Below are 25,350 nucleotides of genomic sequence, written 5' to 3'. Positions count from 1 at the left end.
CATCAAATTTCCACCCAGGACTGTCGTGGTGAAATTGTAAAGTGACACTCTGCAACATTTAACCTCCACTCTCTGACACACTTAGCAACATATGGATTTTCCTAACACTGGACCATGCAGACAGGATTTACGGGTTTGGCTTCCTGGGCTCAAATCCCAGCTCTGTCAGTTGGTTTTCATCTCTAAGCCTCAACTTTCTCAACTGCAAAATGGGGAAATAAATAGGATCTAACTTACCAGCAAGGATTAAATTAAGTCAATGATTGGAAGCTTTTATTACGATTAATATATGTATTCTGAATTTCCTTCTTTCTTCAACTGTTCAGACGAGGTTGGAACTATCCCCAAACGTGCTGCCGGATGAGGCAGCCGGCGTGATGTGTGGTGTCGGAGGATGTCTGATGGCCCGACCTGGTCCCAGCGTCCCCCAGGAGACGAGCACGGATGCAGGACCTCAGGCACATGCTCATGAGGAGGCCGTCCAGGACGGGGTGGGCTTACCTAGGTCATTTAACAATTCTGTGCCCGCCATCCCATGCCCTGACTGTCCCCCCATCACAACCACTGGCAAGGTGGACTGTACTGGAGGACAAGAATAGGTAGCATCTATCAGCCACCTTGTCTTATCTCATTGATGTCTCAACCATCACCCTCCAGGCAGGTATTGTCCTTGCCACTTACAGATGGAGAAACAGGTTGCTCAGGTCACTCATCCAACATTCCGCACCATGTATGTGAGCACGTCTGAATTAACATGCATGCTTTTCTCAGTCCACAGCCCTTTGTGCCTCAAAACACCCCTTTGGGGTTAGGAAGAGTCAGACCCACGGCATGTGTCCTTTCTATTGGGCCCTTGTCCCCTCGGGTCCCAAGAAGAACCAACCTCGTAACCATTGTGTATTTTCTTACTCAGGTTACTCCCCTACGATAGCAGGCGGCTTGTGCAGAAATTGTGACATAGAAGAAAAGGGGAAGATAGAACAGCCTAGAATTGCTGTTCTATCCCACCTTCCCTAATTCATCAGCAAGCTGAAGGTAGAGATTGTTCGAATGTGTGTATATCAAGACGTGAAATAAAAGCAGTGGAGTCAGTTTGGTAGAACATTTCCACCGTTTGGGCAAGAACAAAATGTGTATGCACTTAAAAGCTCTAAAATACAGATTTTTCAAATTTCAGTGATTCTGCATATAAGTTGCATGCACTGATATTTACATTTAAAACTGGCCTACCACAGTATAAAGATTAATGGCAAAATTCATTTCGATTTTTTAAAAATTGTATTTACTTAAAATATTAAGTAGCAAAACAGAACAAAATAAAACAAAAAAACCATAACAAGCTGAGAGGGAGTCCACGAGAAAAACCTTTATAATTTATTATCTTGGTCCTTTTATCCTTTCTTATCCTGACTTTTGAACAGGGTCCTGCAAACTCTGCAGCTGCCCCACACACAGGGCTATGTGTGTGTGTCCCCAGCACGTATCACAACCGTGACCCTGTTTTATTTTATTCTCGAAGGTGTGGCTGGTACTTTGTCCGTCTTTGCAACACCACCAACAACCAGGTTAGGACCAAGTGCACTAGTAGAAGCTCAAGTATTGGCTTGCTGTTGAAACCAGTCTTCAGAATGAAGAGGCATCTGTGCGTGTTCTCACCAGTGGATCGAAAAATAGGGATATTACGCAGGAAATTAATCACCCTGCTCATGAAGAGAACTGTAAGGTTGGCTTATCCTCTTCCTTCTTCTCCATCACAAATAGATGTATTCTTAAAACGCCTCCAAGTGCCTCTGGGCCATGCACAAAACCATGCTGCTGCTCCCTGCCAGTTGGAAATCTCTCCATTGCAATTAAGAGGAAACCAGACTCCAACTGGATTGAAGAACAGCTTATCGAGCCGTGTAAACATGCGCCGCCTCCGTGGAGGTCTGTCCAGCAGCTCAGCGGCATCTCCACGGCCCCGGTGTTTTTCTGTTTTGTGCCTCTTGCATCCAATGCGCCCACCTCCTGGTCACAGAGGGGCAGCCAGAAACTCCTGGGCAAGGAAGCCTCCTCACTCAGAGCTCTCGTTCCAGATACGTGAGTGTTCATGGGGTGTGAGCAGGCAGAATGGAAGTCTCCATCAGCTTCGGTCCTTACGTGCTACCACATAGGGAAAGCTGATCTCAAAATCAAGTCAATACAAAAGATACTATATCTGAGAGATGGAGGGGGGAGAGAGAGAAGGGGTGAGAGAGAGCGAGAGAGAGAGCGATAGAGAGAGAGAGAGGGAGAGAGAACTGCTCACGAGTGAGTGTGAGCAGCGTTCTCAGGGTCTCACAGCCACTTCTTTCTTCCTGGCTTTGACCAATTCTTTATTATTTCATTCTCCACTCTCAGCTCCTGCCGCCTGTAATTCAGGCATTTGCTTAAACCTGCAATGACATGTAGGCTGTGCCTCAAGCATCCACTGTCATCGGGCTTGTTCTCGGCCTCCACGTTGAATTCTAAACCCCTGCCTTTTGCTGGAGGTCCCAGGGAAGGCTCAGAGCGCTGACGACTACAGAAAAGGAGTCGCTCTCCCGCAGGGCTGTGCTAAGTGCTCCCTGCATCTGGTATGTCCGTGTACCAGGGTGACGATGGAAATGTACACAGGTGCCCCCGGGAACCAACGCACCACACAGAGGAGTTTAGTGAAGTGCCCAGGACTGGAAGAATGTGCTGATCGGTGCCCAGCGTGGGACCCTTGCCAACCCAAAACATTTTTGGGAACAGAGCTTGTTTGTACGGTGGGAATGCTGATGGGTAAGGTGGGGATCCTACAGGGAGTGACAGGGGAAAAGGCACACTCCCTAAGGACGCACCTGTAAGTGAACACACTACGTCCCAAGGGCAGTGCCTGCAGGGGTGTTATCTCAGGGAGTCACAGCCTCTGAAAGAGGTAACAATAAAGTAGCAGGTTATTTCAGCTCCAACCTCATAATGGAAAACAGAAAGCTGTGTATGTTCTTTGGCCGAAGGTAGGGAGGAAAGAAATGTGGGGTCAGAAGTGCCTTGAGCCCTCCAGGAGAAGTGATATTTTCAAACAGGGAGAAAAGTCAGCATCACGTGGTCCCCAAATTCCAAAGGAACGTCTATCTCTCTGTAAAGTGCTTTAGCCCATTGGGCATGGGATAAGGTCACCTGTCCTCTGAGCTCCGACGGCATCTAAATCCTCACGATAAAATGAAAGGTTTTCATCAGAACGACTGACAGCAATACTTAAAGCCAAAGAAATTATAAAAGCATCTCGTGGACTGTGACCATTGCCCAGTTTGGAGCTGGTGACACAGGATGGGACTTCCCCAGTGGACATGAAAAGCTATTCCCCATCTGGGAGGTGATGGAGTTCTGCTCATCTTGAGCTGTACAAACATCTATAAACCCTGTAACCGGGTTAGAATATGTCTGTACTTTTTTGTATTTATTAAAATTTCTAAAATCAAACCACCAAAAAACCTCCATGAGAGATCTAAATTATGTAAAACCATAAAGAAACTACTAGGCACTGAGGATTTCAATACAGACGTATTTGAAAGGCAGTGTTTGTGTTTTTCACACACACAAACCTACATCTAAAATGTTCATCCTGTTACAAACCTCGCTTCGAGCTTTCTTTGAGCTTCTCTCTTGGGGACCGACTTTACTAAGCTGCATGCAAACACTCTGAGATTGGGGGAGCCAGCGGGGTCCATGAGTCTGCCACCCTCTGTCCCAAGGGAGGAGAGGGGGAGGCTGTGCCTGGGAAACTGTCACCCCCAGTGTGACAGTCCTGCTGATGGGGGTGGGTCGCACACCTCGGACCCTGGGCTCATGTGCGCTACCAGTCCCCAGGTTCGATATCACGAGGCCAATTCCTGTGTCCCCACCCAGTTCCTCCAGGGATGTGTGTAGGGCCCGGTGTAAGCCCAGGCTGGTGCAGGACATTTATCATGACAGGTCAAGTTTTGCCAGAGACACCCTTGTCATCCTGAGAACAAGGGGTGGCATTTGCTAAAATGCCAAAGATGAGGCAGGCAGTGTCCGGACATGCACACACGCTGACCGGTACCTGTGACCCTCGGCTGTGCACCCACCGCCTTTCAGCTGAGACGTCCACACCGCCTTGCAAGAAGAATCCCGACTGGCCCGAGTTTTCTCATGTCTCTGGAGCGTTGCCTGTTCTGGGCCCTCAGCATCCCAGGCCCTGGACCCCTGCCCCAAACACAGACATACAAGTGAGCTGCCGACAAGTGAAGACCAGGAGGGAAAGAGCTCAGGCCCACGGTGTCCGTGTCAGCACTGGACAGGGGGGTGAGAAACACGAGCCCTCCCTCTGAGCCATTAGGGAGCACGGGGCCTCCACCTGCTAGGACACCCAGTGAGACATTCGTCAAAGGTACAGGTTGTTTGCAACTTTTGAGAAGCGTTTCCTTTGGATTTCCATTGCTTGTTGTAGTAAGGTATTAATAGGTATTAAAACCTCTGGCTACAAAGAGATAAATAGAGTCAAATCATACTGAAATTAACAAGGCAATATGTGGGTAAAATAATGAAACCATCGAAGAAGGTTTAAATGTTTATTTCCATGTTAAAATGACGCGTTACCCTGTGGTTAGAATATACCTTTATGCTGGAAAATGAAGTCACTTTATTTCTGAAATATTTCCAGAAAAAAAAAGTAAAAGAAAAAAAAAATCCAAAAGTTATGCAGAGTAAGATCAAAACATTCTGGCAGATTCCACCAACAATCCCAAGGTGAGCCAGGCCCTTTGCAGGTCACATTCCCAACTCAGTGCATCTCGTGACATTAGGTCCCAGTGTTTTCCCATCATTGGTTTAGATATCGAGTGAGATGTCTGTACATTTAAAAGCTACAGGTTCGCATGCTTTTATTTTAAAATGTATTTATTCCAGGACACCCCTCAGTGTTTGAGTATATTGCCTATATTACATACAAAAATATCTGCTCTCCACATTTGAGCATCACTTTTCCACCACCCGTGCTCTCTCTGACATAACAGGCGATATGTGCGAAGTCACACACGTGTCATTTTGATGGAGGGCATGGCTGCTGGGTTTCGAAACCATCTATCGTGTCCCCGACAGAGACCACAATGGAGACCATTTCTGAGATGACGAGAGTAGAAAACACGAGGTGCCAGTGACACGGAGGCACCACACGGGACCACGCTCTGCGGCCACTGGCCCTGGATTCAGGGCTCTGCTCGGACAGAGCCTGTTCCGTGGCTCCAATATCCCAACCCTGGGAAGGCGCCTTTCTGCACGCGTGGAGCGAGAATGCGGATCAAAACGCACCCAGCCAGGCTTCCCAAAACTTAAAAAGCAGCGAGGTACAAAATGCGCCTACAGATGTGATGGTGGCACCGACGTGAACCCATTTTTTCCCTGCGTTCGTGTTTGCAGACATATCCCCTCGGCCCAGAGCTTGAGGATTATTTGCGTGGGAACCTACCCCGGCCGGTGAGTGTGCCTGACAACACGGTTATGAAGTCCAGGGCTCCTTGGAGCGTCTGAGGTTTGCTAGGAGGACATTCTTCCGGGGGAAGTTTCTGGGGAAAGCTTCGAGTCTTTTCTTCTGGCTTTCTCTCCAACGCCACATTGTGTGTGCTTATTAAACTCCAGTTCTTTCTTGCACCAGCTGCTCTTTGATCTCCGTGGCCGGCCAGGAAAGCAGCATGTCTGGGTCCTGGAAACAGTGTTGTCACACGCTGACCCCCCCCCCCCAGAGCACCTGAACGGCCCACCCCATATGCCCCACGATGCTCACAGCCCAGTGTCCCCTGGAGGGCATGCTGGCCTCTGTCCTGGGAGGAGTCTGAGCGTCCTGTCCTTGGGGAGGGGGAGGGGAGTGGTGTTTCTTGCAGGCTACGGACACCAGTCATTTGGGTTCCTCAGCCATAAACACCTGGAAAATCCAGGCAAATGCATGGCCCCCAAGAACCTGGATTTCAAGGCTTAGCAAGTGATGTCATTCCCCCGCTTTTGTTTAAATATTTAGGGTATGGCTCCTATTTGTTTTAAAGAACAGCTGGAAAACAAGCAGACATGACCCATGGTTTCTAGTCAGCAGGAAATATTTAGAGCAGAAAGAACTTCAAGGAAATTCTGTGAAGCTTGACTGTGTCCACACCGGCTGACGGTCACTGTGGATGCCCACTAACGCTGTGTCCTCTGGCTCTTCACTGTCCATACGTACACATGCACGCACGCACGGGTACACACATATACGTGTGCATATACATGTGTACTGCGTGGTAAAGGGAACCCTCTCCTCCACAACCTTGCACTTGACGTTTATTTTGCACTGAGTTTCAACACAAACCAACGAATGTGACCGTACAGAGCCCGTCCCCCTCAGGTGACTCTAGCTTGTCCCTAGGAGGCCACTTCAGTGCAGCGGTCAGCTTCAGTTCTGCCGAGGACCCCATGGCACCCTCCAGTGCCCCCCAGTTTGCTCCCTGGGCCACATCAAGCACTCCGATCATGGGACATGTGCTAGTTTGGATGTTCCTTGATGATGTGACAATGGTAATTTCCTGCGTCCCCTCCCAAACTCTACCCCACCCAAAGTCTCACCTGACCAGGGGAAGGCCACCTGCTGTGTGTGACAAAGACTCACCCCTGTCTCAGCTGAGGTTCCTCAGTGTCAGAAACGAAATCCCCACTATTTCTGGAACGACTCTCCCTCTGGCCCTGTGCAGCGGCTCCGAGCTGCCTCCCGCCGAGCCCTTTGAACAGCACTGGCAGCTTCTTTTGGCACCTGGGTGGCTCGTGCTGCACGCGTCGCCATCTTTTTGCAAACTCCTTTGGAAGCTCACGCCTGGGTCTCCTGGCTTCACTCAGCGATCAGACTGAAAGCATTTTGGAACTGTACCAGCTTCACTTTAAACACAAGCTCAAGGGAACACCAGCCACACCTGCGTCACTGGTCAGGTGTGCCCTGCAGAAGCAGGGGCGAGAGACACAGGCAAGAACCTTGTGAGTGCCGTGCGGTGGGCGAGGAGGCTGGGCTGTCTCATTCCCATGCACAGAAACCTACAAGGGAACAAGCCATCGCCTCTCTTTTGAATAGCTCAGTTGTCAGTCATTTGGTGTCAAGGAAATGCCTCCAATAACCTCCAGTAGGTCCTCTGGGCCCTTAAAACTCTGTTTCTAAGAGCTGCAAATGGCTTGAGAAAGCTTGTAATGAGACATATTAGTCCAGGGTCCATTTTTCCAGCTATCCCATCTTAATAAAAACGTTGTCATGGTTTCCTACTCTCAAATGCTTGCTTTGCTGGAGACCATTCACATTGTTCTTTGAAAAACATCTTTTATTTAAAAATTATGCAGGAATCATGCTTTTTCTGTCTCTCTCTCTTGCCACTTCAAGTTTCCAATGGCTATGGTTTTTCATCATAACTGCTTCTTGAGCTCTGAAACAGTCGTTTACTTTTATGAATTTAGGGGGGAACCCAATTGTTTTTCTCCATCAATGCACAGCCTGTATGGGTTTTCTCTCTGCCAGAGTCATGACTGAGGATATTTGGGGTGGGGGAAGAATCATTTTAGGAATGGATGGATTACTACATATTGCTAAATTAAAATGTCATTCTGCTTTTTAAAAAGGTTTTGTTCTGGTAAAATGGCACATTTAAGCGGAAGCAATTTCCTTTCTGTGCATATCAATTTTACATTTAGATTTCAGTTCGGATAATAATTTGTGTTGACCACAGAGCACTTGTAGATATACAGCTATTCCGAGGTCTTTTGCCCCAGAAATGCACTCCAAGAGTTCCCCAAGACTCTTCAACACAGAGAAGGTAAAATAAATGTTTGTGGGTCACAACTTTTCTCCACAGTTTTTAAGCTTACGTAGAAAACTGTACAGAGATGGCCCTCCCTCACAGTATAGTAATATTTTCAGTAAAATCCCGTGTCCCCGTCTGATACAAGAAAGGTCAACAACAAAAAGGAGGGAAGACAAGTGAATAAGCTTCTTAGATGCTGCCCCTAAGTAATGAAGTGTGGGGAACTGGGGGAAGCCTGACCTGCACAGACACCCAGAAAAACAAGAACCAGGAAACCTCATGTACATCAAACAGGAAGTAACATGGCGTGACTACAACCCATGTGACTCAGACAGATCTCGGAGAAAAGAAGGAAATTTCTTTTCTTCATGTTTCCAAAAGAACTTCCAGAGGTCAAAGGAACCAGGTGCAGGAGCAAATGCATATAAAATTAATGAGCATCACGCATCACAAAGAAGGGCGGCTACACTCAGCATCTTTCACGTATGTCCAACCTCAGGCCAAGGGCAAGAAAGGTCCACTGTGCTTTAAAAGGTCTAGAAATAGAAAACTCAACATCGAGCCTTTTCTAATGCCACACGGCCGTTGGTCACAATTTGACTAACAATGTCTGTGGGGTCAGGTTTACTGTGTTTGAACTGAGCTAGTCCCAGGCAGCAGGTGAAACTGTTGTCTGAGAATTTCTCCGGGCCCTACATGTGGCTGTTTTAGGGACATTTCCCAGCTTCAAGCCCAGCTGCTCTAGCTTTCCGGACCTCTGAGACCTACTTAGAAAGGGATCCCACCAGACCGCCACAAATCAGGCTTTGCTACATCATCCCCTATAGTTGATCAAACTCACTGCTCCACCATTGCAAAAACAGAAGGCATAAAGGTGAATACAAACATAAGAAAGGAGTTCACATCTGGTCTTGCAGTCTTTCCATATAGTCTCTAAAGTCCTGGGACTCCGCCAGCCCCATATCTTGGCAGACCCACTTGATGTTGTCATCGCTGTCGAACAGGATGGAGTTGGTGTACGGGCCGCCATCCTCGGGGAGGATGGTGGTGTAGGAAGTGAACTTGACTCTCTTCCTCTTTGGGCCCGATGGAGTGATAGGTTCATTTTTTATTTCTTTCTCATAGACATAGTCAGAAGGTCTGAGCAGTTGACTGTGGAAAGTCTTCTGGGAACTGCCATTCAGAAGGAAGTTCCTCTCCTCAAACTGCAGCCCCCTGTCCATCATGGTTGTGCACTCCTCCGACGGGAGTGTGATATCCACGGGGTTCTCCAGAAGTTCCACTTCATTCCCAAGCCAGACCCAGTCATGGGAATGGGGAATGTTGCCTTGCTCACTCACAGCCAATCTTTTGTGTCTGTATTTCCAAGCAAATGCCACACAGTTGATTAAGAAGACCAGAATGGCCAGGCAGAAGACGCAGAGCAGAGCGTACATGCCGATCTCCAAGTCGGTTAACCCCCTGGAGGTCACCGTAAGGTCGCTGGGATTATTGGTTTCTGGTAACTTCCCCGGAGTGGGGAAGTTTGTGAAGGTGTCTGGACCACCGCTCTTGACTAACTTCTTCTCCTTTCTCTCCATGGGAGACTGTGGGGTTGTGCTTTTATTGGTACTTTCCACTTGGCCAACAGAGGCGCCATGTTGGAACCATTCCTGAACCGCTCTCTCCTGGTTTCCTTCACGCTCTATGGAATTACCGAGGTGGCCTTTGTATTCCCGACTGATGCCCTCAATGTCATTGGTGCCTGCTCGGTGTTCATCAATGCTTGGTTCAAATTTGACCTTGACGTTTCCTTTACCCACGGCAAGAACACTCTTCCTCTTGGTCTTCTGACAAGGTTCACTGATCATCATTTCTAATTTAATCAAGGGTCCTTGTCCTTCACCCTCTGCAACCACAACCGGCCATTTGGGTTGAAGATTCGCCTGGACAGACACCACCATTTCGTCCAACGATGAGACAGAAATCGAAAAATCCTTGGGATCGTAAATGTCTAAGGGTGTCACCGAACCATCACTGAACAAAATCCAAGAACTGATGATTGCTTCCTACGAGAAATGAAACCAAAGCGGTAAGTCAGAATCAGGTTCCCGTAAATTTGCAAACGTAAATACCATTTCCTATGTAATGTTACTTAAATATACAAACTGAGAAAAAGAAAACATCTACGTTTCATCACTGTGAACAGCCCCTGGCATGCCCTGAACAGACATCCAACATTGGCGCTCAGCCTACTGATGTGAGGAACAAATAATATAATAATATACATTAAGTGAATGCCTTCAAGTGCATATTAATTTACTGCATGCCAGACAACCAGATTTGACTTTGACCTTTCTCAAAACATTCTGAAAGATCAGGCAATTTATCTGAATCAAATCCAGGTGCAACTCATCAGTCTACTGCGCCAGATAATATCACGTGGAACATTCTTTGTTCGGAAGCTAATGCTGATGCAGCCAGAGACGCCCTGGCCGGAAGTGCTCGGGGAAACATGCCCCACGAGATGCACTTGCTTGGAAGCCACAGTGCCCTGGTATCTTTTGAAAACACGTGGAAGTTGAAAGATGGAGGAACATTTTAGAGGTGACAATCATTGCTATAAACAGTAGCCATCTGGTGCCTCTTTGCCATGCCTTGTTCAAGTACCGACAGGGCAGTTTCCATGTCCCAAAAGCCATCTGCTTTGGCAAAAGCGAAACACGTGATCCTTTGGACGGGGCCTGGCAGCAGACACTGCCTAACCCAGGGAAGGCTGCTGTACAGCAGATGGCACACGGGCACGTGGCCGATGTATAGAAGCATGGATGAGGGAACGTATCCAAGCCACGGAGCATGTTTCTCAGACAAGATGGACTCTGGACAGGAAGCAGGAAGAAGCTTCGAGAACCCCCAGTCCCAGCTCTGAGTGCTCTGCTGGCCTCCTTTGCGGGATGTGAGAGACAGACAAGGGGTCTCAGTGGACCCAGGACAAAGCACTCTGGCATCTTACCTGCTGTGGGGCTTGAAGGACGTCCTGGGCCGCCACTGTTGAGACGATGGCTCTTCTGTCTGCCCTGTGAGGCTGCAGGGAAAGGGACAAACCCGCCACCAGCTGCACGCCCAGGTCTGCGATGGTGACACGGTCATCCAGGACGATCACCGTCTTCTCAGCCAGGATGGAGTCAGAGAGCGGCGAGAGGACCTTCAGAGGAAGCAAGAAAGCTCTAGTCTCTGCTGCACACACCATTTTAACTTCTTTAGTCGGTGTTTCCACCTACACGTTCTGCTAAATGAAGGCACTTAACGGAACGTACGTGGATAAGTACCATGCTATTGTCCAATTACACTTGCCAGTTGAAGGAGTCGTACAAGTATCATCTAGGTCCATTTTCTTCCCTTTGACTCATACCCTGATAATAGCAGTGTATTTTCCAAGAAGAGCTTGATTTAATTTAAAGGCAACAACTGAAAATCGCCCGCCTTGGTACTAAGCACCCCAGAGGAACGTGTTTCCAACAGTTAATACGCAGGTGTGAACACGGCAGAATCGTGATAGAAGTTGCAGTGAGTGGTGCTCGGCCGTGTTCTCCTGCTCGTCTGCCTCCCAGTGGGCAGCTGGAGGTCCACTGTGGTACAACGATGACGTCGTGTGGGCCACTGTCATCCCTGGGTGAACCAGCCAAGCAAAGTGGGGAAAGGAATGTTACTGTCCAAAGGGGCCAGGCCTCCAAACTGCCCATCTAGTTTGGAACTGGGGAGACAAACAGATGTGGAGGGCTATCCCGTAGGCAGAATGTCTAGCCCTGTCCCCCGAAGATGTCCTGCCTGACCTCTCAAACCTGTGACTATGATGAAAAATCACTCTCATGAGCATGTTATATGACACTGCTGGCCTTGGCATGGGAGAGTAGCTTGGACTCTCCAGGTGGGTCCAGGGGAGTCACATGAGCCCTTAAAAGCAGAGCTTTCCCCAGCCGGTGGCAGAAGGGGAAGTCAGAGAGATTCAAAGTGTGAGAAGCACGTGATTCAGGCATTTCTGATGACGGAGGCGGCCACGGGGCGAAGGAAGGCAGGTGGCCCTGGGAGCGGAGGCGTCCTGTACTGACAGTCAATCCTACCCCAGGCAGAAGTGCATTCTACCGACACCCGAGGAAGCAAATCCTCCCCCAAAGTCCCTGCACGCGGCCCTGATTTCAGCCTTGTGAGACTGAGCACAGAACCCAGGACTGGACCAGAACCCAGCTCAGCTGGGCTCCTGACCTAAGAATGGAGTTACTAAGTTAGTGATGCTTTAAGCTGCTACATTTGCAGTAATTTGTTACAGAGCAATACAAAAGCAATACAAAAAAACATTTAATCCAGCTTTGTCAAAAATTAACTGTGGCAACACGTAAAGTAGGACGTAATTAACTATGAGCGGTAACATTTAAAAATTTTATTCACCAATATGCTGCACCATTTCTGCATAATCACCCTGCCCAAATTGGCTAGAAAACAGTTTTCCTATTAGTATAATAATATAGGGCACATTTAACTGTGGATTTTTTTTTTTAGTGTAAATATATGTTTTTTAGTGTAAATATTTTGTTTTCAAAAACATCTTGTCCACTGTTCAAGGTATAATACAGCTAAATGGTTATCCCCCCGGGTTAAGAAAATCAAACTAGCTTCCACAGGTGCTACCCTTTTTGTATCAGTGATACGGAAAAATCAGTTCTCACACTTGGGAAACGCTGTTTCCACAGTGTTTCATTTCACTTGGGCTGGTAAAAGAAATTCAGTAATTTTCCGGAAATCTCTCTAAAGTGTAAAAATTAAGTCGAGTGTCTATTCTTCAAACCGGTGAGCACTCCAGTGGGGCTTCCCAGAGTGTCACAGGCACATTCCCCCGCCCCCGCAGGCACCATCTCCCTGGAGCTCGTCAGCACACACGGGGCTGCGGCCTTACCTGCACGGTGGTTATTCCGGGCTCCCGCCCCACCAGGGTCCTGCCATCCTGTAACTGGGCGATTTTCGGCTCTTCCACCTTCATGAAATCCGTCACAAGGTCGGTGATGTCCAGCTGCCAGTCGGGGCCCAGCATGTAGCTCAGCTGCCCCACGTCAGGCGCCTCGGCCACAAACTGGGCGAGGACACGCACCGTGGCGTGCTGGTACTGCAGGGAGCAGCCCCTCCCCTTCCTGTCCTCGTCCTCCTCGTCGTCGCTGTCTCGGGTGGGCCTGGGACACAAACACACCACCGTACACGTCACCGTGGTTAAGGAGCCTCACGGAGCGCGTGCTCCACAATCTCCGTGACTCCCACAGCACCGTGGGCTGCTTCCTCCCTGTCGCGTCTGCTGCCGGCCGTTCACTCACTGTGGCTTCCTTCTTTCATCCCACAGGCGTCTGTGGGGGTCACTGGGGGCCACTCAGGCTGCCACCCGCTGGGAACATGGAAGGCCAGTGCAGGCCGGCCTCGCTGGCCCAGACCCTCAGGAGGCTCAGCCCCTCCTGCGCGCTGGAAATCTGCAACCCCAAATATATCCCCACGTTGGAGGTGACGCTAAACCTCGGTCTCCTGGCGGGAAGGGCTATTTGGGGGCTGCTTGCACTCCGCCCTGGTAGACACCAGCAAAGTGTTTCACCCCTTGTGGGCCCAGTCCCCTCACCTTTGAAGTGGAAATAAGCACAACTGCCCCTGACCTCCCCCCAGGTGTGCGTGAGGCTCCAGTAAGTCCAGGTGTGACAATGCCTGAGGGAGGCCCTTCCTCTCTGGCTCTGCTATTCCAGAATCTTCCCCTGGAGACCAAGCTGCCCTGTATCCTTTTGTGAGAGGACCTTGTTTGGTGGCTGCTGACTAGCCTGTGACCTCCAGTGGGTGGGACTTTGTGTCAGGAGAGAAAGGGCAAACACCCACAGGCACTGAGTCAGACCCACTGTGCCAGGTCCTACGTGATGTGCCCAGGTCATGATGAGAGCTGACACAGGTCAGCCACGTGCAACACGCCAGCCACACATTCGACGTATTTAACCTCCACAGAACGCCAAGGGGTGAGGGCGTTTTATTGTCCTGATCTTACCGGTGAGTAAATCAAGGCACAGAGAGGACGCAGGCACACAAGTGGTGATCGAGAGGCGGGCCCAAGCCCAGGCCACTGTCCCCGACTGTTTGTGTCCCCTCCCTGTTTACAGCTAACTCCATTCATCTTCACAATGACAACTTCCTACTTTCCCATGAAGAAACCAAGCCCCAGAGCGGTTCCTATGTGGCCAAGGCAGCTGGTGATTAGCAGACATGGAACAAGCTTCAAACGTGTCGTTCCACCTGAAAGGTCTGAGGGCCACGTAATAAGGCACAGGAAAAATTTTCACCAGCACCGTAATGTAGCAATTTGAGTTTCTCAAAGTGAGGGGTGAATATCCTTGCTGGTAAGTGAAATGATTTTAGAGGGCAAAGGGACGTGCATGAAAAACACTGAATGGCATAAGGAAAAGTTATTCCCATTTTATTATCCAATCCTTCTGATTACGTCACAGGGAGTGTCTCTGGTGGGTGCCGTTTGCCTCCCACCAAGACTGGGCCCCAGGAGCCACAGACCCACAGAGCCACCCCCCTGGCTTCTCACCTCCTGTTGGGGGCCACGGGGACCCTCCAGCCTTTGATCTGGCTCAGCTCCGTGTCTGAGATCTCAATCTGCAGGGGCAGCCTGGGCGCCCAGACGGTGACGGTTAACTGGGAGGTGAAGTGCTGGTGGGTGAAGTTCACGATCGTGTCCACTTTGCTCTTCATCTCCTTTCCGTTCACAAACATGGAGTCACAGTGGTTGGACACCTGCGGGGAGGGGTGGAACCCTGAGATGCGTCAGCAGGAAAAGCACAAAGGAAAGCCAACAGTGACAGTCCACCAGCCGCAGGGGCTCCAATGCATGAGCCGCCAAGACAACCAAAGGAGCGTGACTTCAACAACAGGCAATTTGTAGGCACTAATTAGTGACAAATACTGATACACAGACTCCAGGAAAACTGTTTAGTATTAGGAAATACTGGCGAAACCATCAATATAATTTAACGGAGTCACATAACCTTTGTTGCCTTTTTCTGTGGGGTTTTTTCTTTACCTTACCTTTTTTATGTACTCAAACCATCACTAAGCAAACCTCAGGTGTGACATATTTCATTCTGGCACCATATTTCAAGTAGCATAAAAGGTAGCTATGTTACTAAAAAAAAAAAAAAAACACCTTATTCAAGCCATAAAGGGGATCTTTTCTGAAAAACCAAGGGAGCTTTGCACAGATTAAAACCCTCATAGGAAAATACGCACAAAATGCATTAAAATGTAGATATAATTATTTTTGCACCATTAAACTATAATTTTGCAGAACAGAAGCAAGGATGTAGCATTTTGTTATGGTCTTTGACTCAGCAGGTGGGGGTACCCTTTTAATGTGCATGCATTAGCAGGTTACATATTAGACAATTTAAGCCCCATTTCACTTCACATCTTCTAGATAAGCAAGTAAAATGTTGGCGACTTTCTCTCCTGGGCCATCAGGAAAATGTCAATTATTGGTGGGGGGACCCAGGGTCACTTCATGTGCAGAAGATGTTACAAAGGTAAAATCATTCACCACAGAATCACAAAACTGCAAGGGGTCTGTGATCTCACTTTATAGATGAACCTGAGGCCAGTCAGTGATAGGATGAAACTGGCTCAAGGTCACATATGATATTTAGGGGTGCCACGTGTGCTGCGGGCAGGGCACGCCCACTGGGCCCTGAGTGCCACCAGGAGGCCTATTTTGCAAACCACAAATGAGGACTTATTTGTGACTTTCTCTTCCTCACCTGAATTTGTACCCACAGCCCAGGCCTCCCTTCCAAGCCTCAGGTACACACACCCAACTGCCTCCTTGGCATAACCAGGCAAACAGCCCAAGAACAAGGTCAACAGGGCCAACTTCCAGACTCAAAGAGCAAACCTTCGTGTTTGAGACAAATTATCATCAATCCCCCAAAATGGCACCAATGTGAATTTGCTCCCAGGAGGAGAAGAAAGAAATGAGCCTCATTCATTGTAGAGTGAAATCAAAGACCAAGGAGAAAAGAAACAACCTGAGGGCCCATCGATACACGAATGGATAAAGAAGATGTGATACATACCAGGGGTGACAAAAAAAATGTGTGCCAGTGGACGCTTTGGTCAACGTTGCTCAAGCAGTAGTTCGCCGTAATCAGAAGTGTCTGGACGCTTTGGTAACTACTTTGAGCACCTCTTGTAATTGCAGAAATCAAATGTGACTTGTATTCATCTTTTGTTATTGGTGCATATTGAGTATTACAATTTTAATAGTGTTGTTTTTTTTTCCTTTCTTAAAATGTGTATACATATTTTTGGCACCCTCTGTATATATAATGGAATATTACTCGGCCATAAAAAATAATGAAATCTTGCTATTTACAACAACGTGGATGGACCTAGAGAACATTATGCTCAGTGAAATAAGTCAGACCGAGAAAGACAAATACCATATAATCTCATTTATATGTAGAAACTAAAAACCAAAATAAATGAACAATCAAAACAGAATAGATACAGAGAACAAACTGGTGGCTGCCAAAGGAGAGGAGGGTTGGAGATGTGGGAAGGGGGGAAGGGATTAAGAAATACAAATTGGTAGTTACAAAATAGTCATGGGGATGTAAAGTACAGCACAGGAAATATGGTCAGTAATATTGTAATAACAATGTGTGGTGCCAGGTGGGTCCTAGACTTACCAGAGGGGTCACTGAATATGTTATATAAATGTCTAACCACTATGCTGTACACCTAGAACTAATAGTATAATATAGATTGTCAACTGTAATTGAAAAATAAATTGTAAAAAATAACAAAATTTTTTTATCAAAGAACGAGGGGGGTGCTGAACCTCTCCCCACATCCCCAGTCACAGACACAGCTCCGCATCAGTTCCACTTCACAGTGTCACAGGTGTCTTTAGGAGCCTTTAAGTAGAGTCCACCAAGGCCACTAATGGGACGATGGGCTGAAATTATCACAGCGACACTGCCTGGGTAACCCTGGGCGTCGAAGCACTAACAGGGTGCTGGAGGGTTACTGTGTGTCAGGCTCAGTTTTGTTCTTGAGTTTCTTCGCCCTCCTGTTGGAACCAAGCAGTCCAATGTCCTCTGCCCTCCAGGGAACAGGGCAGCCACAGATGTGCTTCGTGTCGTTAAACATTAGGCATGAATCAGCTAGCAACTAGTTCGATAGTTAGTCCTCAGGTCCAGGGAGAGGGGGCTGGGTGTAGCAGCTCGATACCGCCCGAGACCTGGGTCCTCGTCCAAACTCTTCCCCACATGACATCTGAATAAGTCACTCCCCAACATCCGGGCTCAGAGGCGGCCTCTGTGAACCTGAGGGCACCTAAACTTTCCAGTTCTGACATTCACCCATTCTATCTTTTAGATTTAGAACCAAGCTCAGAGTCCCAGTGTATTTTTGACATTATATCACTTTTCTGTGCCTCAAATTCCTCCATCTGTAAAATAAGAATAAACCGTTCATTCATGTGTAATAACAAGTATTTATTTCATGTCAACTAAGACCCAGGAGCTGTCCCAGGTGCTGAGGATGGAGCGATGAACAACGTGGCCCCTATTCTTATGGAACTGACTGTCTAATGGGGGAGGCAGACAAGCAAATGTGTAGATATACAGTATGATATCAGGTGCAAGATAGGCTTGAAAGAAAAACAGAGCAAGATAGGAGGACAGACAGTGGTGACAGAGGGTGTTATGTTAGAAGGGACAGGGAAGGCCTCTCTAGAGAGGCGACATTTGAGTAGAGACCAGAATGAAGTGAGAAAGTGAGCCATGAGGACATGCAGATGCCCGAAAGCAGAGGAAACAGAAAGTGCAAAGGCCCTGAGACAGCCATGTTCTTGCTCTATTCAGGAGCCAAAAGAGGGCAAGTGAGCAAGAAGGTGGCGAAGGCGTTGGATTTTACTCCACTAAGTACCGTATTCTGCTGTATAATGTGCACCCGTGTTTTTGACCCAAACTTTCTAGGGGGAAAAAATCTTTTATTTTAATTTTTTAATTCAAATTTTTATTTGTTTACATTTAGGTACTTGTTTTTCGTGTTATAAAGGAATTTTAGAATTTATTTTTTTAACATAACATGGTACGAGAAATTTTATGTAACAAATAATTACAAAACACAAGAACAGATACAAGGTACAAGAAATGTTATGCACCAGAAACAAATTTACGATATTTATGCATCCTAGAAGGCCAAGAAGTCTTCGTTGTTGCAAGTTCGTTATAAGTTCAACAAAACCGATTATGGAATTCCGGGGTATTATTTTGCATACGGATATCGTTATTGATTTCTAGAGTTACACTTTTAACTCATAAGCATAAATAAAAGAATTAAAATTAGTACTACCCAGGTGTAGTGCACATCCTTATTTTTCCCTCACAAATTTGGGCAAAAAAAGTGCACATTATACCCAGCAAAATTCAGGAAGAATGAGGAGCTATGGGGAGCTGGGAGCAAGGAAATGGCACGATGGGAAAATATTAACAGAACAGCCCTGGCAGGTATGGAGGAAGGGGAACCATTTAGGGGCCAGCTAAGCCCATCAGTAGACACATGACGGTGGTTCGATGGGGAGGGGGGTTGATGGGGTAATGAGAGGTGGTCAGATTCAGGGGGTATCCTGAAGGTAGCCCCAGACAGGACTTGCTATTGGAATGGATTTGGATCTGAGAGAGAGGGAGAAACCAGAAGAAAGGCCTGGCCATCCTGAGGTAAGGGGAGGAGAGGCAGATTTGGGGAAGAGAAAGGGCATCCAAAGTTCAGTTTTGAAAATGTTAATTTGAAATGTTTATTAGGCATTCACATGCAAACGTGAAGTCGGGAGCTCAGGCAGAGAGGTGATGGAGTGAGGTTCAAGCTGAAGAAGAATTTGGATTGTGCGCTTACAGCACTTACAGCCACGAGACGAATGCTATCTCACGTGTAAGCCTTGAGCGTGCCAACACTTAGAGGCCATGAATGAAAGGGGCCCGTAAAGGATGATGAAGACATGGGACCAGTGTGTTACAAAGGAAAGTCACAGGAGAGAATGCGACCTCAGAAGGCAAGCGATGAAGGCACTTAGAAGAGAATGCGACTGAGCATCAGACGACTTCATTCAGGTAACAAATGTAATTGTTTGTTACCTGAATGAAACCAATTAAGGCGTGGACTGAAAGCTGGCCATTGGGATTGGCCACGCAGAGGACCCTGGGGAACCTGACAAAGGGACGTCAGTGCAGCAGAAGTGAGCAATGCCTGAAGGACGTGGCTCACGTGAGCATGGGATGTGGGGGAGGGCAGTACAAACACATTTGCAAGGAGGTAAAGGGGGAACAGGGAGATGGGTCAATGGGTGACAACACCGGCTCTAAGTATTAAATGGGATATTCCACAAAAACCCTCCTTTAGCTAATGCCTGCCACATGCTAGGTGCTCAAAATTCACACATTTTATAATAACAGCATCACTGACTGGAACGGTGAAAGTAAATAAATACAGCTGCCACCCAGTACTTCACAGGATCTATTCTGAATTGGCTTCTATTGGCAGAGCGGTCAGACAGCGAGTGTTTTGTAAGTGCTGACCATATGTCCAGCTCTTCTGTGCAAACACAAGTTTTCCGAGCGTTTCCAGCTTGAATCGAACAACCCATTAGCCTCATATTAGGGCCAAATTCACCAAATACCCACTCTGAGTGAGGAGACTGGAGCCAGAGAAGACATTAGTTGCCACTTAGATCTTAAGACTAAAAGCAATCAGATAAAATCAGCATTTCCTGAGTGAGTCACTGATATAATACCGTATCATAATACGCCAATTCCCCTGGCCAAAATACCTGTTGTGCAACAAGAAGGTAAGAAAGAAAATAAGACAGCTCTGTCTACAGAGGGTTTGTGATCCGGTTTTCAAAATAGGACATGGTGGGGCGGGGGGGGGGGGGGTACCAACATATATGGAAGTTCAAATTAATTCATTGCAAACTGTTGGCTATTTAGAAGGAATCCTTTTTCAGAATTAAAAAGTATAATCAGGGAAAGTTCCCTGGCCCAAAGGTGAAGATGAGTGAAGAATTCTCTGACATATTTATGACCTTCTTCTCTGACTGCATGGGGGGTGGATGGGAGGGGTGGAGGAAGCAGTGTCCATCTTTAAAGATGAAACTTAAACATATGTAACACTTTACAATTCATGAAACACTATGGTATCTGACACTCTCTGCTTCATGTGGTAGGTTTCAGCAATGCACCAGATACCGTACCTTCACCCTCGGACATGGGACTTTGCTATTCCCTTCACTGGGGGCAAAATCTACTTTCTTGTTTCAATGATGCTGGGTTTGGGCAAAGGACTTGCTTTCTCCAGTAGAATTTTAGAAGAAGAAAAAAAGTCACAATAAAACACTTACAACATAGTTAAAGGATTGGGTTGCCCTCCTGGTCTGAGCATCTTTGATGAGCTGAACCCCACTCATCTGAAGAGCAATGGAAAAATGCTTGTGGTAGCACAGGACTAAGACACAGGGGCTATTTGTTACGCGGGAACGACTAACTGATGCACTCTGGGACAATGTGTCTCTGTTTTGAATCACAACCCACAGTAGAAAATACATCTTACAATATGACCGATACACAAAAAGTATGCAAATAGAAACTAAAGCTGCATGAAAAAAATACTTGGCCTCACCATGTTACTCTGAATTTTCTATTTTGTTCCATTCTATCACTTTGTTACAAAATACTGGTGAGAGCCCATAAAAATTGGCCCTTAATTTGAAAACTGCCCTTGAGTATTGTGGGAAAGTTATTCATCCTGTTTTACAGATGTGGAAACGAAGGCTCAGCTAGGTCACCTGGCTGGTGCCAGATGTTCCAGGCTATGTGTTCTGACCCAGCACTGTCCTGTTTTGTTTTTGTTTTGTTTTTTCAGGGGGAGCCTAATAATAGCTGCAGTCACCACTGATCCCCTCTCTAGGTCCAGTTCATTCCTAGTTTTCACTTAAAGTGTTCTTAAAATAAGGGGTCTGGGTTAGTCTCTACTTGATAAAAATCAGAGACCAAATCAGGTCAGCCAGCTTCAACTCAGAGAAGCAGAGAGCTGAAGCGAGCCTTTCTCCCTCCCTCACCACACTGCAAATTAAAAACTTTCCTTAAACTCCAAAGAGAACTTGGCTGCAGAGCAAAAAAGTAACTGGAATCTGGAGAAAGACACATGCCTGCAGGGGAAACAGAAGTGAAGCACTTGCTTCCCTGGGGCAGCAACCACTGGTGCTACATGAGCTGGTAACAAGAATGTATGTGCAAGTGTGTACTGACTTGCCAAGGCCACGTACGGGCCAGTGGGTGTGCAAGGCGCCCAGGGCTGACTTCCTGTATTAACACTGACCTCTCCGCCCTCCTAGAAGGCGAGGCATGTGAGGACAAGCATGTTGCCTTCTCACACCTTCTGCAGCCCAGGGTCACGTGGGCATGGTACACGGTAGACGTACAAGGATGTGCTGGGTACAGGAGAGATGAGGTGGTCTCCTCAAAAACAACACCCAGTAGCTGACAGGTCTTAAGAGCCCCCTACCCATCGCCCCTCACCAACACTGAAGGTCATTGCAAGCTCCCACTCCCCTAAGGGGACCCTAATTCAGCCTTGCAAGCTCTGATCTTCATGCTTTGCACTCAGCTTCATTCACTGTTACCAATTCTTGGTCACACAGGTCGGTCTGGCTCCCACAGTTGGAACACGGCTGGGATGTTTCATGTCCTCGTGTCACGGAAACAGTCAGCCCAGGGCCTGCCTCCCATCACTCACTGACTGTCCAGGCCTCCCAGCGAGGGCCTATCTCGGGGCCAGTGTGGCCAGCAGGGAGACCGCTGCCCTTCCCCTTCCCATCTCATCCTCAACACACGCTTCGTTACAGAATCTTCGAGTCCTGGCACTGAAAGAGGCCTCAGATATTGTCACATGGAGCACAAGAGCCAGTCTTAAAGGGCCAGTGGTGACAGGCAGTGGGGCCTGGGCGGGGCTCAGAGGACACAAGGCAAATCTAAGAGTCCCCACTCACGTACAAGACACTGTCAAATACAGTGATGGGTGAAACCCTGAGGTTTGCACACTGCTGACAGGATGGCCAGGCGTCCCTGGCTGCCTTCAGTCCACCTGAACTACAGGAAGGGGCTGCCACTCTCCTGAATTTGAAACTGCAGACATCTTCACCACAGGACCCAGGGACACCCTCTCCCACCAGACCTCATGTCCCCTCATTCAATGGCACGAGTGCAGACAAGGCCCATGTACGGCTTGTTGGGCCACCTCTAGGGAGACATGGTAAGATGCTGGTCTGCCCTTCTTCTACTAGGAGAGAAATGTCCGTCCCATCCACATTTGATAAGGCTTGATTCTACGCTTACAGACAAATGCTCCTGAAATTTCACCCCTTAACAAAACGACACTGGCATATTAGGCCCAAAATGATGATTTGGTGTGAAGGTTGGTGTGTGCTTGTCTGTGGGATGTTTTCATTTCAGATTTCATCCCTTGACTTGGGGGATTTTAAAAATGTCACCAGCACTGGTTAGCTTAGGAGGAGACCCACACACTTGGGGTTCACCACTAGCGCCCCCTCCAGGATGAGTTGTGTATGTGGGGAGAGCCCAGCACATGGGCAACCTGACTTCCTGCACCAGCTCTGCCCACAGACCCTGATCCTGGGAGAGGGTGCTGCCAATTACCATCCACTGGCACAGATCCCAGGGCCAAGCTCAGGTGTTTGGACATCACACAGAAATTAGTCACACAAAAGAAAAACAGGTGTTTGAGCAGGATAAGCATATTCTCAGGGGAAAGAGAGATCTACAGGGTTTGTGTTTTCCAAACACGTTGAAAATACTTGTGGAAATTTCTTTTTGGAAAGAAATTTTTCTATAACAGAATGCTGTGAATTGTGCACTCCAGTTACAAAACCAGAAGCTTCATGAGTTATCCAGGCAAAGGGAAAAGTAAATACAGTGGATGGCCCCACCACCCTCTGCTCCCAAGTCAGAATGAAAACAAGAAGGGCATTGAAAGGCCCGAGTTGAGAAGACCTGGCAGAACCAAGATTTGCTCACTGCTGCCTGGAGAGGGCTGGACGTCACCCGTGCTCTCAGGGAAGATTTGCAGACACCAGCACCCCGGGTCCGGCCAGGCTGTGCTGCACAGAGGCAGGCTTCACACACAGCCACGCTTCTGCAGCGCGGCAGCCCCCAGACTGCACCCTCCATCGACTCTCCGTCCTTGTCTGTGTGGCATGGGCTAAGGAGAGTCCTGAATGTAAAATCTGGTCTGAGCAGCCTGCGAAGTGGCCCCCGTGGTGAAAGTACAGTGGTTATTCCAGTAAATGACTCTGCTCTGTAACAATCTCTACTTACGTTAGCAACAAATGAAAACAATTGCATCTCATACATTGTTCTACTCCTTCTCACCTATGACAGCTAATGTATCTGATACATGTATAATGGAATCCAGTTCACCATACAATTCACCCATATCCTATTCGACTGGCCTGGGCAGAGCCTCAGGAGGTGCCGGTCGGAGGTTACTCAACAATCAAACCCCTTCACATCCAGGGAGGTGACATGAACTAAGAAGGTGGGTCTGCTGCGAATGACAGGCAAGTTGGGGACTATGGTAAACTTGAAGGAGGCTCCCCAAAGCACGCTCAAAGGGGACAGCTGCTGAAAGGGACGGGTGCCACTCACCTGAGCCCGCCACAGCTATGCAGGGATGCTGGGACTGTGTCTGAGATCTGGTGCCTTTGCAAGAGAACGGGAAACCCAGTTTGGGTGAGTCAACTAAGTTTTGGATGTTGGTTATCTAAGTATATGTATTTTAAAGTACTTTTCTGGCCAAACACAGCGCATCTGGGAGTCTGTACCCGCACCAAGGCCCGTCATTTCACAACCTCTGGCCTAAGGCCGTCCTGATCTGTAGGGTATGATACCAGTGCAACCACATGGATGTGTTTTGTTTTGGGTGTTTTTTCCCTACAATATATCAAATTTTGAGGTCCATATCATGCCCTCATTAGCATCATACTCTTCAATCCTTACTAAAACTTTTCCTAGTCCCCAGAATCTACCAGCAATAGAAAACAGGTCGGTCTCATTTGCCACCACAAATCACAGTGACTGCTCAGGGGAGCTCTGTCTTGAGAAGGAATCTGGGCTCCAGCAGGAAAGGGGTGCAGGGATTGACTAGTGATGTCTGCACAGGCACACGTTAGGCAGTGGTGCCCTGCTTATTTATATCACATTGATGAAACCAGAATTCTTTTGCCCCGGGTGCTTGAGCAAAACCCCTTCAGAGCTGGGAGATCCTGCAAGATTCTCAGGACTGTTCCTGTCACCCAAGGAGGCTGCCAAGAAAGGCACATGGAGACGCCAGCAGTGGCGTCGGACACACAGCCGGTCTCAGCCCAGGGCTGGCTCCTGCTCTCACATAACTGTGTTCATTGGAAAAGAATCAGTGCGTGAGCCAAATATTTATTAAGCGTTCAAAACAAAGGATGTCAGGAACTTGTTGACATATTTATCTCTCTGCTCTTCGGAACGTATACCGTGGGGACTGGCACGGCTGAAATCTTTGATGATTGGAAGTGCTCAGTTGTCCAGAGCGTTAAAAGATAACTTTGTTAGGGCAATCGCTTGGGGCTGAGGCCTTGAATTTTTAAAAAGAGCTTGTTAAACTGGGCTTTGGAAGTGGTCAAAAAACCAAACCAACGAAAAATACCACGTTTCAGAGAGGGGGCTACCAGGAGGAAGAACAACACCGCAGGGAGGAAGAGAAGTCCAAAGAAGCACTTTGAAATCTGAGGTTTTCTTTTAGTGTTTCAAGTTAAACCTTAAATGTTTCGATGGAAAATTAATCCAAGAGCCGTTGAGAAGATGTAATCAATAAAGAAGGACTAATGACGAGAAATGGCCTTTTCCTGCTGGAAGCCCATCCCTCTTGAAAATGGAATGCAAGAGATAAGAGCCCATTTGTTTAGCAGACAACTGACTGTGTATTCCACTGTGTCCACTCTCCAAGAAATCTTTCTCCACTATTTCCAGCTGAGACAGAATTTATATTTCCACAAGCTGCAAAAGACAGCATTACTGTCTGAAAGACCATGTGGGCCTTTAATAAAGCATGAATAAATTGCTTAAGCTAAATTCCCTGCAAATCTGGGGGGAAACGTGAGAATCTCAGAGGGCTTCTCTCATCTCTGCCCGTCTTCATTGTGGCATGTAGGTCCACTAGCTCCCAACACGAGTGAATTTCTCTCTAGACATCTAAAAGGCTTCAGAGGAAAAGAGGACATGTTATCATTGGAAGATAATCTCCGGACGACAAGGGAGAGCCCCCCACACACACACTACAGGAATTTTAAGTCTCCTTTTCCCTCGTTTCTGATCTTAATCACCTCTTGAATCAACTTTTTTATCTTAAACAGAAGATTGTTTCTAGCCTGAATCACAGA

The 25,350-nt window shown here is 47.7% G+C and overlaps 1 protein-coding gene across 4 annotated transcripts in view; it reads right to left on the bottom strand.

Annotated features, from left to right (window-relative positions):
• Window positions 1-4,563: 4,563 nt before the first annotated feature.
• TMEM132B (transmembrane protein 132B) overlaps window positions 4,564-25,350 on the bottom strand; it is a 268,754-nt gene continuing 247,967 nt past the window's right edge. For all 4 annotated transcript variants that reach the window (XM_019748802.3, XM_074321105.2, XM_074321106.2 and 1 more), the window contains 4 exons: window positions 14,401-14,606; window positions 12,742-13,012; window positions 10,804-10,995; window positions 4,564-9,859 (listed from right to left, as the gene is read on the bottom strand). In XM_019748802.3, coding sequence (XP_019604361.3) covers window positions 8,711-9,859; window positions 10,804-10,995; window positions 12,742-13,012; window positions 14,401-14,606 — 1,818 coding nt within the window. In that variant the 3' untranslated portion in view covers window positions 4,564-8,710. The remainder of the gene's footprint in view (window positions 9,860-10,803; window positions 10,996-12,741; window positions 13,013-14,400; window positions 14,607-25,350) is intronic.

This window comes from Rhinolophus sinicus, chromosome 9, assembly GCF_057876585.1.
Source record: "Rhinolophus sinicus isolate RSI-liver-muscle chromosome 9, RSI-T2T, whole genome shotgun sequence".
In the NCBI taxonomy this organism is placed as follows: Eukaryota; Metazoa; Chordata; class Mammalia; order Chiroptera; family Rhinolophidae; genus Rhinolophus; species Rhinolophus sinicus.
Note: the sequence above shows the minus strand (reverse complement) of the source record. Positions and strands in the feature narration are given on the sequence as shown.